This window comes from Siniperca chuatsi, linkage group LG9, assembly GCF_020085105.1.
Source record: "Siniperca chuatsi isolate FFG_IHB_CAS linkage group LG9, ASM2008510v1, whole genome shotgun sequence".
Classification (NCBI taxonomy): domain Eukaryota; kingdom Metazoa; phylum Chordata; class Actinopteri; order Centrarchiformes; family Sinipercidae; genus Siniperca; species Siniperca chuatsi.
The window spans coordinates 24,725,283-24,745,561 of NC_058050.1; the positions used below are offsets into that span (position 1 = coordinate 24,725,283).

The following is a 20,279-nucleotide window of genomic DNA, read 5'->3' on the forward strand; positions in this document are numbered from 1 at the left end:
CCTGTCTCTGTGCTTAGGTATGGACATGGAGGAGAGGACCAGGCAGATGAAACTGAAGATGAACAAGTACAAGCAGGGAGCGGGCTCTGACTCCAGACTGGAGCAGGACTACCACAAGGTAAAAACAATCTGGAGGTATGCTTCCGTACTCCAGATTCACAGAAAAACATGTACCTACAGTGCAGTATACTGTTTGCATGGTTGCACTGTGCATAGGCCATATAGTACACTTTGCAAGCAGTCAAGCATGTACACATGCACATATCAACATCATACTGCGCATGTGCATTGATGTTTGCATAGTGTACATACTGTATACACACAGACAAAGTCACACAAACACACCAAAACAGGTAAACACTCAACTCAGTCAAAGGTTGGAAGTTGGGTTAGGTTCAATTGTTTTTTTAAAGGGTAATTTCACCAAAATTACAAAAAGTATCTCCGCTTATTCCAAGTGGTATTGAGCCATGCAAATAGTTTTGCTTTGACATTTCAATGAAAAAATACATCTAGTAAAACTTTATTTATGTAGCACCTTTTTTAACACAGGTTAAAAGGTGCTTTACATCAACATCAAGCACAAACACAGAAGAGCAAAGCACATACATAAGAAAAACATTCAAAAATACATAGAAACGCAATGCATATATGACCACAGAAAGCATACAGCAACCAGATACCACCCAGAGCACATCCTTGGAATTATAGAAAAGCCAACCTAAAGAAGTGGGTTTTTAAATGGGGTTTGAAATAGTCAACAGACTTAGCTGATCTAAGGTGAGGGGGAAGATTGTTCCAATGTCTGGGTGCTAAGACAGCAAAAGAGCAGTCAGCTTTGGTTTTACGTTTGGCACGCGGTATAGCCAACAGGTTTTGGTTGCATGATCTAAGTGGCCGCTGAGTGGTGTAAAGCCTTAGTAGCTTGGAAATGTAGGCGGGAGCTAAGCCATGTAGTGCCTTATAAGCCATTTGTAGCATTTTCAGGGCCAATAATGAGAATCTCAGTTTTGTCAGAATTTAGTTGAAGACAGTTAAGTGACATCCAGTCCTTTATAGCAGTTGTGGAGAGTGTCTAGGTTGCTGAAATCATCTGGTTTTACTGAAACATATAGCAGAGTCCACGTAACAGTGATAGGGTATACAACCTAAGCAAGTGATTATCTGGCCCCAGGAAAGCATATACAAACAGAAAAGAATAGGACCGAGGATTGACCCCTGAGGCACCCCATATAATAGCGGAGTGTATGAAGACACATAGTTACCCATAGAGACCAAAAAAAGGTCTGACAAATATGCCACAAACCACTCTAGGGCTTTCCCTGAGATACCAATGCATATATTTAGTCGATTGATGAGGATGGAATGATCAGTGGTATCAGAGTCAACGCTTACATCGAGTAAAACCAAGATGGAGTGTTCCCCCTATCAGCCTGCATAAGGATGTCATTCGTGACTCTTAACAAAGCTGTTTCAGTACTGTGTTTTTGCCGAAAGCCAGATTGAAATTTATCAGAAACATTATTCCCTTCAACAACTTGAGGGAGCTGCTCAATGACAAGTTTTTCCAGTACTTCGAAATGGGTCTAAAATTGTTCACAACAGATGTATCAAGACCGGGGTTTTTTTTAAAGTGGCTGGACGCAGGCTGTCTTAAATTGATCTGGGCCAATGACAGGTAGGACCTCTTTAAAGAATTTGGAGGGTAAAATATCAAGTTGGCAGGATGACAGGCACAGATGAGAAATTGTCTCTATGAGGTTGTGCATAGTAATGGGGGCAAATTGGGTTAGTAAATTTGGAACATGACTAGATCAGAAGAGGAGAATGGGGGCACAATTTTGGATTTTATGCTGTTAATTTTGTTGACAAAAATGATGAATACAATTCACAATCTTCAGTTGAGGTGGCAGAGATAGCAGCAGGGGCAAGTTGTACAAGCTGATTGATTGTGCTAAACAGAGCTCGAGGACTGTGTTGTAATAGGTACAATGGCATCTATTACCTAGTAACACAGGTTATTAAAATAACTGACCAGATCATTAATGTTAGAAGGTTGAGTTGGGCTATTATATAAATCAGAGAAGCTAGATGAGAACTTTAGAGCAGACTGAATATTAAAAATGCTGGAATTGGAGAAGTTGCCTGGATGGAGGAGTCAAATAGAGTACATTTGTGATCAGAGACAAGTTCTATCAATGAGAGGGAGTTTATAGACCAGGTAAAGTAAATACGAGGTCAAGGGTGTGGCCTCAGTTATGAATCGAACCAGAGACATGCTGCACCAGGTTGAATGAATCAGTAATGTTTATGAATTCAGTGGCATAATGGTTAGATGGGTCATCGACAGGGATATTAAAATCCCCTACAATAATAATTCTATCATGATTGAGGACAATGGATGGATTGAAATACAGCAGACAGGGTTTTGACAGTTGAATTTAAACATAAGCATCTCAAAGCTTTACAGTTAAAATGGTTGATGTAGGCAACAGCGAGGCCTCCATCACGGCCCGTGCACCTCAGGGAGTTCAAATAATTGTAGTCGGGAGGGCAGAGTTCGACTAAATGACAGCAGTCCCCAGTCTTTAGCCAGGTCTCAAATTAGAATATCCAAATTATGCGATGTGATCAAACCATTCAGGATAAAGGTTTTGTTTGACAGAGACCTAGCATTGAATAAAGCAAATGTAGCTTTTTAGAGTAATGGCTGTAGGAGGGACAGTGGTACAGTTTATGTACTGAAGGTTGTTTTTGTTAACCTGCTTAGCAGTGCAAAATGGACGAGTAACCCTATTTGTTACAACAGTCTTAATAGGGAGATGAACTGGTGAAGGTGTTGGGGACAGGGAAGGACAGTAGGGGGTACCACTACCCAGGTCAGTAGATTGAGGTGGAACCATAGAAGAAGAAGAGGGGATTTCCAATGGGCATGAGTGAGATGGAAACAGCCAATCTGGAAAACTCAGTAGCGACATACCTTCCCAGAAACAATGTCTTAGTAATTCAGGATAGTTCCCAGACCTCTCTTTCAACCATTTCTGTTGGGAAATAGTTTTAGCTGAAGATAGGAAATCATAATAATTCATGTTCACAGCAAGGTCTGTGGATTATCTTGAGTAACTGGGCCAAAGTTTGTAGGGAGATGCACAGCTGTTGTGCTTTTAAAATGTCATTCTTCAGTTCTGTGTGCCATACAAACATAAGTGGATACTTCTAAATCTTAGCACATAAAAGCAAAATTATCTGCAAGGCTAGAAGTAAGTGTGGAAATGTGTTTTCTCTTTGTCATTTGGGTGACTGAGCCTTTAAGCCTTTTTGTTGTAAATTCAAGGAATGTGACAAATGAGCATGTGCAGAGTCAAGTATTTACTACTCTGTTCTGGAGAAGTCCTGAACATGTTTAGAGAGCTCGGCCTGAGCCTGGTGTCTCGCTGTTGTCTGGGACAAGCCGTACAAGACAAAGGCTCTCTGGCCAGCTTTCCTTTTAAGTCTGTGGTATGAAAACTATTGCATTAGGAGCAGCCAATGTGTTTGCTAGGAGTCTATAAAAAGAAGATTACATTGTGAGTTGTCCTTTTCTGTTGAACATTATCCTTCTTGGTAGTGCCATTAACAAAACAATGCTCTCACTATTATTAAACAAGACTTCTGAGCGCTTGCGCTTAAACTGCAGTGTAAAACAGTTACTGTAACACTCGGGTTCAGGTTCTCTTACAGTAAACATCCAACAAAAAAATATACACAGGATATTATATACACATCCAGTTTTACAAATCTTCTTGAACCAGGGTGGTGCCAAGATTGTCATCCCAGTTGAGCTTCCAAGGAAGCCTCAGTGTAAAGCTAGAGATAGTTTAGTAAAAATCTGTCTTGCAAGCCAACTAAATGTCAATGTTTTACATTATATCGTACCGTGTGCCTACCAGTAGTGGAAACAATCCTTTACTTAAAGCAACTAGAAGGAATTTTCATTTTGTGTTGATTCTGGCGGCCCCTGTGGACAAAAGCAGTAGTGGTGCCACCGCCTCATGTTGTAAAGATCTTGAGCTGGCTAGCACGTGTATTTGTTTTGGAAGCAAGTGAAAAAAGACGCAACATATTTTCATTGCTATTTTTCTTTTTTAAACAGCTGTGAGGTAATATAGCCTGTCTATTTGTGGCTATGTAAGATTAATTACTCTAACAGATTTGGTTGCTCGGTAATGGTAATTTGGTTATTACATACCTGTCTGGGAGGAAGAGGGCCAATTCAGGATCTGTTTTGAAGGTTGACTCGTGTTTTCTCCCGTGCTCCATCACTCTCCCTTTTAACTTTTATTGTTCTTCGGTCAATTATTTTCTTCTTCTTTTTACTGATCCTGCTCCAGCATCAGCCATAGCCACAAAATATAACGTAAAAAATAACATTGTCTAAAGAAAAATCCCCCCCGCTTCCTTTTAACTGGCTAACGTACTACTCATTGCGAACCTTTGCCTGGGAAATGTAAACATGGGCTCTTCTGGTCTAAGTGCTGTAAGTCGATTTGTCTGATTTCGGGGGAATCGGACAGATATAGAAATAGCAAATCTGTTGCTGATGGTCTGGTTTGCTTATGTAGGTCATACAGAGGCAGGTATTAACTTGAGACTTGTTTCATAACCAGTTAAAAACTCCTTGTTGTACATTTAAGTAAAAGAAGTAATACCACAATTTAAAAATACGCCATTACAAGTAAAAGTCTTGAATTAAAAATATTATTTAAGTAAAATTATATTATAGTATTATCAGCAACATTTATTAAAAAGTATCAAAATTAAAATGACAATTGTTTGATCATGTTTTTATCAAGTAAGGAGCATCTCAAAGATCAGGACTTTTCTCTCTCGACCTGATCGAGAAGGCATGCTTTTATTTCTTCTCGGGTAGATTATTATAATTCATTGTATTCTGGTTTGAGCCAAAAAATATCTTGCGCCTTCAGCTGGTACAATACGCAGCTGCTCTGCTTTTAACAAGCACTAGAAGACATGATCTTATCAGACCTGTTTTAGCCTCACTTCACTGGTTACCATTTAGTTTTACAATTGAATTGATTTACTGATCACCTTTAAAGCACTTCATGGTTCAGTTCCTAACTACATTGCTGAATTGCTGCTCCCCTCTGAGCCAGGGCACAGCCTCAGATCCTCAGGCAGGGCTCTGTTAGCTGTTCCTGAGTCCCGGCTCAAAACTAAAGGTGACCAGACATTTGCAGTCAGGGGCCCTCGACTCTGGAACTCCCTGCGCAAGGACCTGAGGCTTGCTGAATCAGTGACATCTTTTAAATCACTTCTCAAGACGTATCTTTTTTAAAAAAAAGCCTTTTATTAATCCTAGCACTCCGTTTTATTGCAACATATACAGTGGTGTGAAAAAGTGTTTGCCCCCTTCCTGATTTCTTTTTTTTTTTGCATGTTTGTCACACTTAAATGTTTCAGATCATCAAACAAATTGAAATATTAGTCAAAGATAACACAAGTAAACACAAAATGCAGTTTTTAAATGAAGGTTGTTATTATTAAGGGAAAACAAAATCCAAACCTACATGGCCCTGTGTGAAAAAGTGATTGCCCCGTAAACCTAATAACTGGTTGGGCCATCCTTAGCAGCAACAACCTCAATCAAGCGTTTGCGATAACTTGCAATGAGTCTTTTACAGCGCTGTGGAGGAAGTCCTGACCTGAATCCTATTGAGATGCTGTAGCATGACCTTAAAAAGGCAGTTCATGCTTGAAAACCATCCAATGTGGTTGAATTACAACAATTTTGCAAAGATGAGTGGGCCAAAATTCCTCCACAGCGCTGTAAAAGACTCACTGCAAGTTATCGCAAACGCTTGATTGCAGTTGTTGCTGCTAAGGGTGGCTAAACCAGTTATTAGGTTTAGGCATTTAGGCAATCACTTTTTCACACAGGGCCATGTAGGTTTGGATTTTCTTTTCCCTTAATAATAACAACCTTCATTTAAAAACATTTTGTGTTTACTTGTGTGATCTTTGACTAATATTTGAATTTTATTTAATGATCTGAAACATTTAAGAGTGACAAACATGCAAAAAAAAAAGAAATCAGGAAGGGGGCAAACACTTTTGCACACCACTGTAGTAGTAATAATAGTAATTATCTTTGGGGTTTTTTTATTTCATTTCATTGTATTACTGTATTATTTTAATTGCCTGATTTTATTTGCCTCAATCCTGAAATGTTTTAATCCTGGTTCAACCGTGTAAGGCAAGGTAAGGCGCAAGGCAAGTTTATTTGTATAGCACATTTCAACAACAAGGCGATTCAAAGTGCTTTACATAAACATAAAAGCAACATAGGGCAATATAAAAAAGACATTTAAATTAAAAAGAGTTAAATAGAAAATATAAACAAGATAAAACAGGAGGGTAAAAGTTACAGTTCAGTGTAAGAAATTAATCATTATTTGATTTAATAAAAGGCAGCAGCAAACAGAAAAGTCTTCAGTCTTGATTTAAAAGAACTGAGAGCTGCAGCAGACCTGCAGTTTTCCCTGGAGTTTGTTCCAGATATGTGGTGCATAAAAACTGAACGTTGCTTCTCCATGTTTAGTTTTGACTCTAGGGACAGAAAGCAGACCTACCCCAGACGACCAGAGAGGTCTGGATGGTTCATAACATAGCAGAAGATCAGAAATGTAGTTTGGCCCTAAACCATTCAGTGCTATATAAACCAACAGTAGTATTTTGAAATAAATTCTTTGAAAGACAGGAAGCCAGTGTAAAGACCTCAGAACTGGAGTGATGTGATCCACTTTCTTGGTCTTAGTGAGGACCCTCAGTAGCTGCATTCTGAATCAGCTGCAGCTGTCTGATCGATTTTTTAGAGAGACCTGTAAAGACACCGTTATAGTAGTCGAGTCAAGTTTTTCCAAATCCTGCTGAGACAATTGTTTTTGGAGACACTCCTTGGCTCCAAAAACAATGACTCCAGTTTTATCTTTGTTTAATAAAGAAAATTCTGGCGCATCCAATCGTTGATTTGTTCAATACACTTACTCAGCACTTGTATGGGATTATAGTCCTCTGGTGACATTGTTATGTAAATTTGTGTGTCGTCTGCATAATTATAATAACATATTTTGTTGTTTTCCATAATCTGAGCCAGTGGGAGCATATAGATGTTAAACAGAAGAGGCCCGAGAATGGAGCCTTGGGGAACTCCACATGTAATTTTTGTCCGCTCAGGTGTGTAATTACCTGTCCTTTAAGTAGGATTCATACCAGTTTATTACTGTGCCAGAAAGTCACAGCCAGTTTTCAAATCCGTCTAGTAATATGTTGTGCTCGACTGTGCTGAATACAGCACAGAGATCCAATAATACCAAGGCTGAAATTCTGCCACGGTCTGTGTTTAAGTAGATGTCAATGAAGACTTTAACAAGAGCAGTCTCAGTGCTGTGGTGTGCTCGAAAACCTGACTGGAAGACATCAAAACAGTTGTTTAATGCCAAGAAGTTGTTCAGCTGTTGAGAAACATCTTTTGGTTTTGATATGGGCCTATAATTGTTCATTAGTGATGTAAAGCACTTGGTAACTTTGTTTTGAAAAGTGCTGTATCATTATTATTATTATTATTATTGAATTATTTTACAGATGCATTAACATGTAAACAGGATTTTAATGTTGTATTTGGACAAGAAAGAGCTAAATTTAACTACTTATATATTCATTTTGGCAAGGTTACCAGCAGAGGACATCTGCCCTGGGGCCCCAGATCCCCAGCAGCCCCAAAGACCCCAGGTTAACTGTTAATCAATTGGTTGTATGTAATTTGATTAATTGCAAATTAAGAAATTCAATTAAGAATTTGCACCACTAAAGTAAATTATCAACTAAGGTAGGTCCTGCATTATTACCTAATCTCTGTGTCCCTGCCTTTAAACTGCCTCAAACTAAATGACATGCAGAAACCCTGGGGCCACTAGATCTTGGGCATACAGTTGTATGCAAAAGTTTAGGAACCCCTGACAATTTCCATGATTTTCATTTATAAATATTTGGGTGTTTGGATCAGCAATTTCATTTTGATCTATCAGATAACTGAAGGACACAGTAATATTTCAGTAGTGAATTTATTGGATTAACAGAAAATGTGCAATATGCATCAAAACGAAATTAGACAGGTGCATAAATTTGGGCACCCCAACAGAAAAATCACATCAATGTTTAGTAGAGCCTCCTTTAGCAGAAATAACAGCCTCTAGACGCTTCCTATAGCCTGTAATGAGTGTCTGGATTCTGGATGAATGTATTTTGGACCATTCCTCCTTACAAAACATCTCCAGTTCAGTTAGGTTTGATGGTTGCCGAGCATGGACAGCCCGCTTCAAATCACCCCACAGATGTTCAATGATATTCAGGTCTGGGAACTGGGATGGCCATTCCAGAACATTGTACTTGTTCCTCTGCATAAAGGCCAGAGTAGATTTTGAGCAGTGTTTTGGGTCATTGTCTTGTTGAAATATCCAGCCCCGGCATAACTTCAACTTTGTGACTGATTCCTCAACATTATTCTCAAGAATCTGCTGATATTGAGTGGAATCCATGCGACCCTCAACTTTAACCAGATTCCCAGTACCGGCACTGGCCACACAACCCCACAGCATGATGGAACCTCCACCAAATTTTACTGTGGGTAGCAAGTGTTTTTCTTGGAACGTTGTGTTCTTTTGCCGCCATGCATAACGCCCCTTGTTATGACCAAATAACTCAATCTTTGTTTCATCAGTCCACAGCACCTTTTTCCAAAATGAAGCTGGCTTGTCCAAATGTGTGTTTGCATACCTCAAGCGACTCCGTTTGTGGCGTGTGGGCAGAAAAGGCTTCTTTCGCATCACTCTCCCATACAGCTTCTCCTTGTGCAAAGTGCGCTGAATTGTTGAACGATGCACAGTGACACCATCTGCAGCAAGTTGATGTTGTAGGTCTTTGGAGGTGGTCTGTTGGCTGTTTTTGACCGTTCTCACCATCCTTCGCCTTTGCCTCTCCAATATTTTATGTGGCCTGCCACTTCTGGCCTTAACAAGAACTGTGCCTGTGGTCCTCCATTTCCTCACTATGTTCCTCACAGTGGACACTGACAGCTTATATTTCTGCGATAACTTTTTGTAGCCTCCCCCTAAACCATAATGTAGAACAATCTTTTTTTTCAGGTCATTTGAGAGTTGTTTTGAGGCCCCCATGTTGCCACTCTTCAGAGGAGAGTCAAAGAGAACAACAACTTTCAATTGGCCACCTTTAATACCTTTTCTCATGATTGGATGCACCTGTCTATGAAGTTCAAGGCTTAATGAGCTCACCAAACCAATTGTGTGTTCCAATTAATCAGTGCTAAGTAGTTACAGGTATTCAAATCAACAAAATGACAAGGGTGCCCAAATTTATGCACGTGTCTAATTTCGTTTTGATGCATATTGCACATTTTCTGTTAATCCAATAAATCTCATTTCACTACTGAAATATTACTGTGTCCTTCAGTTATTTGATAGATCAAAATGAAATTGCTGATCCAAACACCCAAATATTTATAAATGAAAATCATGGAAATTGTCAGGGGTTCCTAAACTTTTGCATACAACTGTATAATGAAGGTGGGGGGCAATAGGGGCCACCTAACAGTTTAATCTAGCTGTGCTGTTGGGTATTTTAACCTAAAATGATGCATCGTATTTTTTATATAATCATGTTTTTAATATAAAATCTTGATCTGCAAAGTAACTAATAACTATTGCTGTTAGATGAATGTATTGAAGTGAAAAATACAACATTTCCCTCTAAATAGTAAAGGAGTAGAAGTAGCATCAAATGGAAATACTCAAGAAGAGTACAAGCATCTCAAAGTATCACACTTAGAATATAAAAGAATTCAGCAGTGAATGTAATCACTGTGATGTAGTCAGTGTCAGCAAGAGCCAGGCCTGTCAAAACCTTCTGATCAGCATCTTTCAATTTGTGATTAGTGTTGCTGACAGAAGGTGATTGATGCTGACAATGAAGTCAATGAAATTTTAGACAGGACTGTCTTTTCTAAATGCTTTGAACCAGACAGTATCTCAAACTGTAACCTGCAGGATTCAACCCTCAGCCTTGTGTTTTTCTACTACTTGAATGTCTCTTTGATGTTTTTGACTGAAGTATATTCTGACCTTTCAAAAGGCACACCTAATACAGCTCATGTAACAACATCATCCCTACTCTTTCTTTCTGTACTCGTCTGAGAGCTAAACTAACAAGTCTACATTATTCACATTCATCAGCCCACTTCTGTAGCAGAACTTATCTTGATCAAGACTGGTTGTCCTTAAAAAGCTATGTTAGGCATGTTTTGGCTGCACTTAAAGTCCATACTCTCTTATCACTTTTTAAAGTTTATATTAGTCTCTTATTTTATGTTAAATGAGTCTCAGGACAGTATGAATAACCACTAAACATTTGAAATGAGCATGGACTTTGTCAGATTTGTGTTTGCCAATATATTTTGTGTTACAAGACATCACCATAATAATACCCTTTTATGTGTTGTTTTTGTCCTCTTTGCAGCGTTCAGGCAGAGATCCACGGGGCTCAGATAACCTGTCGGCCAAGTCATCGGACAGTGATGTAAGCGACGTGTCCGCTGTGTCGAGAACCAGTAGTGCCTCTCGGTTCAGCAGCACGAGCTACATGTCTGTCCAATCAGAAAGGCCCCAAGGAAACCGCAAGATCCGGTAGGCTAATGTCCACACCAGGGGACAGTGAACTTTGTCTCACTCTTTAAACTCATCAAGCTGTTATCAGAAATGGACAAATCCCCCTCAGCTGTGAACTTGTCTTTCCATATACATTGCCATGTCCAGACGTTTTCAGCTGTGAAATTGTTTGCACCTGGTTAAGCTCAAAGAGGAAAATGCACCCCCTAACACTTTGTGTCATTTTCTCACTGTGAGTTCAGGTTTGGCTCCGTTTTAGAAAAATATGGAACCAAATGGTTGAACTCTGCTCATTCAGGCAGTTGGGGAAGTTTGTCCATATCTGGCAACACACATTGAAACATAAAACACATTGCATCTCTTTGGTGTTGTTTCATATCAAAGCATAAAACAAATTCATTTGCATGGCGCTTTGCTGTAAGTCTACATTTCTGTTTTCTGTTATTTTGAATCAGTCTGCTTTTGATCTTGGCCTCATTGTGTCTCTGTGTTTATCTTTCTTTCTCTTGTTGTTGACTATATTCATGCTTTGTTTGGTTTTCTTTCTGCTTTGCATGTGCTGCTCTCTTGCTTCTGTCTCCGTCTTCAGCCAATTGCGATCAAGGAGCCATTCTCGGGAGGGGGATGAGCAGTTAGGAGAAGTACTAGAGGAGGATGAGGTGGGTGGGGGAAGAGGAGAGGAAGGAAGAAGGGCCAGTAAAGCGGGGAGATCGCACGGAGGGAGGAAGGGATCAGGGGGAAAGGTAGACACAGACAAGGAGCATCAGGAGGATTTGGTGGAGAAAGAAGAGGACTTGCACCAGAGGAGTATCTCAGAGACTGACCTCAGGTAACACGTGTGTGGCAGCCTCGAAATGTAGACTCCTACTAACAATAATGAAGTTTATATGACGATGTGCAAAGCAGAGTGTGGTGACTATCCCCCACCCTTTAATCTTGATAATTATGTAACTGTGGCCCTATTAACCCTTACCAATACTAAAGTAGCATTACTAAGCATTACTACTTGATAACTGTAGTGAGCTGACAATAGTTTGGTAAGCCATGCAACCTGTTCATACTTAAGTAGCAGATAAGATGGACACTGAAACAGTACAGCAAGCATTTAAGATTAAGTAGCAGTTCACTCAAATCACAAAGGAAAAAAAACATTTATGTAGCCATGTAGACAGGTTCAGTTTCATTTGTACGTAAGTGGGATAACAAGATGAAGGAAGGTGATATTATTTATATAAGAGTGAGTGTTAGCATAGCCCATCTGCATGGCAAGATACCACTAGGTGTAAATGGGAGAAAATTAAGGATTTCTTCAAATATTCCTGCAGTAGTGGGGTGTGACAAACTCACAGAGAGAATACTTTGCATTGCAAAACTAAAACTTGCACAGTTTGCTAGCCGATGCGGTGAGTTGATACATTTATTTTTGGCACCTTTAAGGCACACTGCACTAGCAATGCTTTGGTTTCTTCAATGATCCTCTTGTAGCCAAGCATCTGTCTTAATTTCATCATAGGGTAGGGTAGCTCTTTATTTATCCCCGAGGGGAAATTTCAGTCTCACAACAGAGATATGTAGGGAATAAAAAATGAATAATACTTAATGAATAGTATATGTAAACATGTATAAATACAGTGCAAAGAATAGACATGTATAGTCAGTATGGTATAGTACAGTCCACGAGAGGTGACCATCATGCAAGGCCTCAGAAACCACAAAGTTGGCTGAGACTGAAGTCATTATGGCAGGCGTCATTGTGTAGTCGAATGGCTGTTGGTACAAAGGCGTGTAACATGGTTACATTTGCCTTGTGTGCCATTCTGAAGAGTAGAATTTAGCTTCAAGATTTTATTAAGTATTTATCTTTCACCATGTAGCATGAAACAATATGGTTGTATTTCATTGTATTCAATCACACATACATGACCAAATGCATGTATGGAAATATTTACTTTTTAAGTTGATGCATGCAGACTACTTTGGTTTTTAACATGTTAAGACTATATTTAACACAACACTATTTTATTGTGGCAACAAGAAAGTATAGTTGCATTTCTGAAGAGTGTAGGTCTAGCAGGTGGAAAAAGTATGTCAAGAACAAATTCAAGAACAGACTGATTGGGAATCCCACAGCAGGATAAAAGCTTAGCTTACTCTCCTAATAAGATGTCTTCACTATCAAATCACATTCACAGCAGGATCCAAGTTAGTGCTTCTTACCCACATTAGTACTGGTCAGTGTCTGCTTGGATATGAGAGAAAACACATTAAGATAAAAGCTATACACTCTTATGTGCGATTAACACCGGTGTTAACAGTCTGATTAAGAAAGCGCATACCACATGTGTGGGAGGAAATGCACATGTCAGAAACGTGAGCAGATACACTGAAAGGTATACAGCTATAATACCTACACAGTGAAGTTTTAGGTACAGATTAATGCTAAAAGAAGATATAAAAATCCTGAGACAGTGCAGTGTTGTCTATTTAGGCTGCAGTCTGTGTTGTTTTACTGTTTGTCTGTGCTGCTCACTGCTGGGATGTCTGTGTTTTTCACATGCTGTCTGAGTCCTACAGTGTTGCTCTACACCTGCAACTTGTCAACCCAAACCTCTTACATTCCTCCAGCTACTCCTCAACATGCCCAGAACATTTCTTTCTCTCTGTGTTACACCACAACCCTCATAACTAGACTTTCAACCAGCAATCGATTCACTTTCAGTTAAGTGACTGGGAACTATAATTAATGTGATTAAAAAGCCTGCCTTTGAAAATATGTTCTGAAGATACATTTGGATTCAGCTACAATATTCCAATTTCAAACAATGTCTTCCTCCTTGACTGAAAGTGAGCTGGATTAGTCCTGCTTTTAACATGCTGATAACTCTTATCTGTGTGATCAACCCCAATTCCTTCATGACAGCTACAGTATAAATCTATAATATACCTACTTTTTCATGCGAGTCATTGCACATTCTGCTTTTTCTGTACAAGAACACATGAGAAGAGATATACTAGGATAACAAAAAAACCACAATGTATTCTATTTCTCATTCAGGTTTAGTGAAGATGTTCATGTGAGTGCTGCACCTGCACACAGTGCACAATAAATAACTAGGCAATTAGCCTCAAAACGCTAGGGTTAACAGTCTCAGGGTCTGTGTGCTAAAGCACAATGCAAAGCTTTTATAAACTGATGTTAACACAGTATACTGTATATAACAATTATCCTATTTGTAGTCAAAGGCCCTCTGTTTTGTTGCTTCAGCTAAGCAGTCCTTCAGTTCTGTACTCGCTCTCAATTGTGACAGGGAAGTTGAGGAACACATTATTTCAGTATATTTCACAGACCTTTGTGCTGCTGCCCAGTGTCATGCTCCTATTTTGTGAATCAAAGCAGATTTTCATGTGTGGCATTGCATATCGAAGCCACAAATTTCAGTTCCATATGTTGTTTTTCAACGTCAAAAGCTTAGCAGTGCGATATTTTCTGTATGCACTGGGATAAGAAAAGGGACCTCTATTTTCCATGTGCTTTTATGTAAGCTCTGCCAGTGACGACACTCACATCAGCCTGTACAGTGAACTCAAACAGTAAACAGAGGACTGAGCCTTACTATGAGAGCCTCAAGACTGATACTGTAAAAAACTGAAAATGATCAATACTGTGTCTAGAGATCATTTGAGGAGTCAGGAAGTTGCTGTGTCATTGATAAGATGCTACCTGCCTCAAGTGATAAAAGGTTAATTCACTGCTCTGCTTATCTATGTGTGAAAGCTACGAAGCAGTCTTATTCGTCAGAAACATCGCTACTAGCTACATTTACTTATGACTCATCTCCTATGTATTGAGGTCACAGTGTAAATATACATCTGCTACACATTAAACAAGCCTGTTCACATTGGCTTGGCGTACAAACATCGTGATAGCCATATGTGTTTTTAGTCCATGAGCGCTTCCACTACACAAAGAGGCAAAGGCACACACGTGGCTCTAAGCTGATGTCGTGCCCAGTGGTCTCCAGGATGTAAGTAGCTGTCCAGCGGCTCTTTTAAATCCCACATCACCTCCTCTCCTCCATGTCTCTTTCATCCGATATTGTTGCGCAGCTAATAGCTCATTCATGTGAGGGAGAGTAAAGACTGGTGTTTTGAAGGACTGGGGCTGATCATTACTAAAAGGAAGGAAGGGATGTTTACTTTAACCCCCCTGGTCCACCCACCCCATTCAACAACAGCTTGTCTAGTGAATGGAGGGAGAGTGCTGTGTCTGAGTTACCTCTACAGCTGATGATAACATTTCAATATGAACTTCAGACTTTGATTAATCATTTCAGTCTCTGGTGAAAATCTTACACGTACACGTGCTAATGCTCTGGCTGGGGGCACAGTTGCCATGGAAACCGTTTTTCTGCCTTACCTGATAAAGAAGCAGTGATCCTCTCTGTGTAAGGCGAACAAGATTCACATACACATATATATATGCACTCATGATCCAGCTGTCAACAGCATATCTGTTTCTTCCTAGTTGGGTAAATGAAATGGCCCTTTAAGAGTTTAATTAAAATATAACATCATAACATAACTGAACGGTGAAAGTTGCTTGACAATCATACATTGGGATTCATAGCAATATTTGTTATGTCTAAACAGTATGTGACCACGATTAAAATACACTGCAGTGTTTCTGAGTCATTTTGTAGTGATGCAGCTTTTTTGGGCTGATGTGAATCTTGTTTTTTAATACACTTGATGTACTGTTTACTAAGCTCTTTAAATGGTCATGTTTTGCCTTGTGATGATCACCAAGTGTAATTCAGAGATTAGTTACCTTTTTATCTAGTAGTTATATTGTTATCTTATAGTGTGTATCATAGAAAAGGTTTCAGTCGTAGTCATCTGGACACTGTTTTCAGAATCAAGACATTTCGGCTCCCATCTGGAAGTCATTCTCAATTGTGAAAATGGTCTGAGAACTCAGGTGAAACTAGGCAGGGTAAACAGCAGACACTCAGGAAGACTCCTCCCTGAGGGCAGGGCTTAAGCAACACAGAGTAGCTTAAATTTCTCAGTTCTCAGACCATTTTCACAATTGAGAATGACTTCCGGATGGGAGCCGAAACATCTTGATTCTGAAAACAGTGTCCAGATGACTACGACTGAAACCTTTTCTACGATGGAACACTCCTGGATGCATGAGGGACTACACCGTCTTATAGTGTGTAGATTACCCCATTGAAAGACAGCATGGTGTCAATACTTTCGCAAGACAAATTTTTTTTTTGTTTTGCCTTGGGAACATCTTGGCCTAGATGAAAATGCATGGTGAGCAATCTGCATGATGAGAAACACTATGTTCTTTAGGCTGAGGTTGAAAATCAGAAATCCCTGGAGAGTCTCAGTCTACCAATCAGGCACATTTACACAGTGAGACTGGCCTGAGTGCCAAGAGATACAGTAATGAGAGTGGGCATTAGAGGAACAGTGAGTAGATGCCGGTACATTTATTTTACACAGTTATATTTATTTTACGTCACGTCAAAGTCAATAAGTCAGTCAGTTTGATCAGTTAGACCAGTAGTTTATCCAATTGAACCAACAGGATGTTCATTGGTTTATATGAAGAGCATATTAGACAAACTTTAAACTTTATTATTGGGGCTGATTCCTGGACACGAATTAAAGATTGTCCTACAGTAGATATAAACATGTTGACAAGTACAGTGTGTCCAGTTAGACTAGAAGAACATTTGTCCCATTAGATGAATACATTATAATAATAATTTTCAATTACTGAGTATGTTTTTGAAATGTGTCATGCAACATGAATTTCTCTTTGAACGGGTCTGAACAATGTCTCTGCTCATCCATTTTAACCTTGGTGGTTAATAATTTGTAGAGGCAACAATGCCCCAGTCTCCCTGACCTTGCCACTCTGCTGATATTTCATGTTATAATAGAGGCAGCATTATCGTCCTGCGTCAACCAGATGAAATGCAGCCTCACTGTGATGATAGTGAAAGAGCATATTTTAGAATGTCACCTGTACCACATCGGCCCGTGGTATTGTCAGGAGTTGCGGCGCTTGAAGTCTGCTTCAAAGCCTCTGGGCTGCATTAACTGATCAAAGGCACTAATCCCCCAATAAGAATTCAATATTTATGTATTAAAGTACAGGCTGATCCATAACAGAACCCACTGGCATTAGAACTGGCATAAACAAAAGGCTTTATACTGAGGTACGAGGTGCATTCTTTTAGAGCACATCTGACTTATTTCACCACCAGCTGACAACCAAAATAAGATGTATAAACAACCAAAACATAGTGTTTAGGACAGGAGTTTTCTTTAGAAATCAAATGTGGCAGTGCATAGTGTTCTATGAATGCCTGGTAGATTTGGACAGGCAGAGTGCTGAAGCTATAACAAGGGTTAACATTTAAATTAAAAGCATCACTCACCTTCAATGTCAAGGTAATGCAATATTGTTGCCTGCACTTGAAATCCTATAACAATGTCAGCCTTAATCTTGATTATATACGATCATTTTCTTAATTCTAATACAACGGAGTTGAACACTAATGTCTAATAAAACAAAGAGCCTAATTGAAGTAATTGATGGAGTCAATTGTCGAAGTGCATTGATTCTGCTCTCATTTTAGTGAGCGTGTCTCTCCATAAGTTGTCTTTATAAAACAGTTACATGGTGGAGGTCAGGCACTTTAATTAATGAATAGTAGCCTGAGGGTGCTACACGTAACGCATCCCATTAAGAATGCAGATGATACAGAATGTCATTTGTCTCTTAAAGATAATTTTACTAGCAGAGCTAAAATAAGACCCTAATTTGGACACTGACCTATTTCCTTTCAAACAGGAAATGCTGGAGAATAATGCTGATGACTTTTTTTGTGTGTGCAGCTTAGTCTAAAAGTCCTGAGTGTGTGGTCAAAGAAGATGCAATTTACTTTCTATCTCCAGGTGTACATGAAAGATAGCATGAACTTGCATTTCCTATTATTTCTAAGTTGTATGTAAATAAACCGATACTTTTAACATAAAACATAGACACTAAGTCATCTTTATGCTTGTTAAACTGGTACATTCAGTATAAATGGTTTCAACTAAAGGATATGTTAAAGTAAATGGTAAAATCTTTTGAAAACTATTTAATTTGAGATTGAAAGTTTAAACAGAAGGTGACAAAACAATCACAACTAGGTCCATTACTAGCTGTTCTGGAGCTTTCAATCATATCACATGATCTTCCCAGTTGTTGTAGCATTGCAGATGTTCAAATTTCTATTTTTCTGGGAACTTTATGGATGCATTGTCCATGTTAACATAAAACTTGAGATTGAAACCTGTGGAGTTTTCAAACACTAGTAGCACTGTGGAGCAATGTTTTTACTTGTGGGTCCCCATTTTGTTTGTTCTCATGCATGTGCACGCAATACACAGTCCTGCCAGTGGTTTCACGGTATTCAACTGAGCTACAGGTGGCGGTAACGCACCAAGAAATTCAGCAATGTCCCAGTAGAGGCAGTGAAGCAAGTAAACATGGATGTAAACAATACAGGTTACAAACCTATAAGGAAAATCAGCAGGAAGGAAATGCATTCAACACATCAGACCTCAAGGAAACATGCAATGCATTTTGTTGAGAAGCACTGAAGGTAAACAGAAACTCCACAGGGCACATTTCATTCTTGATCTTGTAAAGAGCAGTTGGCAAAACAATCTCACCACAAGTAGTTGTCCTGGAGCTTTCGATCGTATCACCATTATCTGCCAACTGCTTTTTCCAAGGTCAAGAATTCAGTCTCAACTTTTTACCCAACCTGGACAAGAAGTCTGTAAAGTTCTCAAAAAATGGAAATTCAAACTTTAAAGTTAGTGTAATTCTGTGTACACTCACCCTAACATAATGATTGTAAACTATATTTCACTCACTCACTCAATGCAAATCTCACTCATAGTACACACCACAATGTTGGTATGACTACGTGTGTCACTAATTAAAAAATGTGTTACTACAATAATACTACTGAAAATATCAGGACCCTACAAACAAACCAAAGCAAACTTATTAAATGCTTATAAACCAAACAGTAACTCAGATAAAGGCTTCTAAAGTTTCTAATGGTCAATGGAGTCACAACATGGTGCAAGCGTTCACTTACATGACAATTTTTGGGTTTGATAGAATTTAATACAAACTGAAAAAAAGCAACTGTCAGGTCTAAAAAACTTTAGTTAGTGCACAGCGATTTAAGGAGCTAAATACAGTAGGGTATGTAATAGTTGCTTACTTTTACTGCATGAACAATCCTTTACAATATACAGTACATCCACTTTAAACCCTAAACCCAGCTATACTGTAAGTCATGAACTCCTGTACCTGAACTCTGTCCTTCTCTCCTTTTCACCCCACACCTTCTCATCTCCTGTCCCTTTCCTGTCCTCTCTTCTTTCCTCTTCTATCCTCTCCTGCTGTTTCCTCTTCCATCATCTCTCCTTTCACATCCTCTCCGCTGGCCGCCCTCTCTCTCTCTCTCTCTCTCTCTCTCTCCTCTGTCCTCACCTGCCCCCCTATCAATGGTGGTGGCTGACAGTGACTTTGCATCCAAAATGAAAAACAGGCAAATGGGCTCGTCGGGCGGGATGAACATGACCAAGAGCACAAGCGTCAGCGGCGACATGTGTAACCTGGAGAAGACGGACGGCAGCCAGTCGGACACGGCGGTTGGCACGGTAGGCACTGACGACAAGAAGAGGCGCTCCAGCATTGGTGCCAAAATGCAGGCCATGGTTGGCATGTCACGCAAGAGCCGGAGCACCTCTCAGCTCAGCCAAACAGGTAGGGCATCCAACTGCACAGCCAGTGTACTGTATGTATGTTCATATGTGCATCTGTCTTGTGGCCTCTTGTTGTGTCTGTTTCTCTGCTGTTTTCTGTGCTGAATGTTGCGTTCTAATACTGCTGCTCTCTCTCCTCCAGTCTTCCTTTTCCCTACTTTTTATCTAGAAGGGCTTTGGACTCATGCAATAATTTTCTGGAGATGAAGACAGCAGCATGACTTTTTCTCATACCCTTTTCTCTATTTCATCTAGGTAACAATAGTCCTGGAAATTCCTCTCGTTCTCTTTCTACCTCCTCCATTTTTTCTTTCTTATTGCACCACTACAGTGTATTGTCATGCATAATGCTGTTGATTTATTGCTTTTGTTAATAATTTGTCATTTCATTTTGGAAAATGTGTTACAGCTGTAACAACTTTGCACTTCCTGCCACACTGATGATCTCAGCTGCTTGTCACAGGTCCTGTTTTGTCACCTTTCTCTAGGCAAAACGCTACCTCAAACTGTGGGCGTCGGCAGTTGTATTTGTTTCAATGAGTGCATGTGAGAATGTGTGCACATGCGAGATATAGACATGAAGGGGTGTGTTGTGTTGGTGTTTTCAAACCTATTTTCCTTTAGCTGAATGCAGCAATTTGTATTTTTCTGCAGTGGAAGAGATTACATTTTGCAGAACATGGCTAT

General features: G+C 39.5%; 1 protein-coding gene across 34 annotated transcripts in view; it reads left to right on the forward strand.

The window, feature by feature from the left end:
* Positions 1-20,279, forward strand: part of rims2a (regulating synaptic membrane exocytosis 2a) — a 154,861-nt gene that overhangs the window by 115,970 nt on the left and 18,612 nt on the right. For 9 of the 34 annotated variants that reach the window (XM_044207214.1, XM_044207216.1, XM_044207213.1 and 6 more), the window contains 4 exons: positions 18-118; positions 10,588-10,754; positions 11,326-11,565; positions 19,349-19,593. The exons of 20 other annotated variants lie outside the window; for them this stretch is intronic. In XM_044207214.1, the coding sequence (XP_044063149.1) occupies positions 18-118; positions 10,588-10,754; positions 11,326-11,565; positions 19,349-19,593 (753 nt within the window). The remainder of the gene's footprint in view (positions 1-17; positions 119-10,587; positions 10,755-11,325; positions 11,566-19,348; positions 19,594-20,279) is intronic. 5 more of the 34 variants (XM_044207221.1, XM_044207248.1, XM_044207250.1 and 2 more) reach the window with 1 other exon arrangement.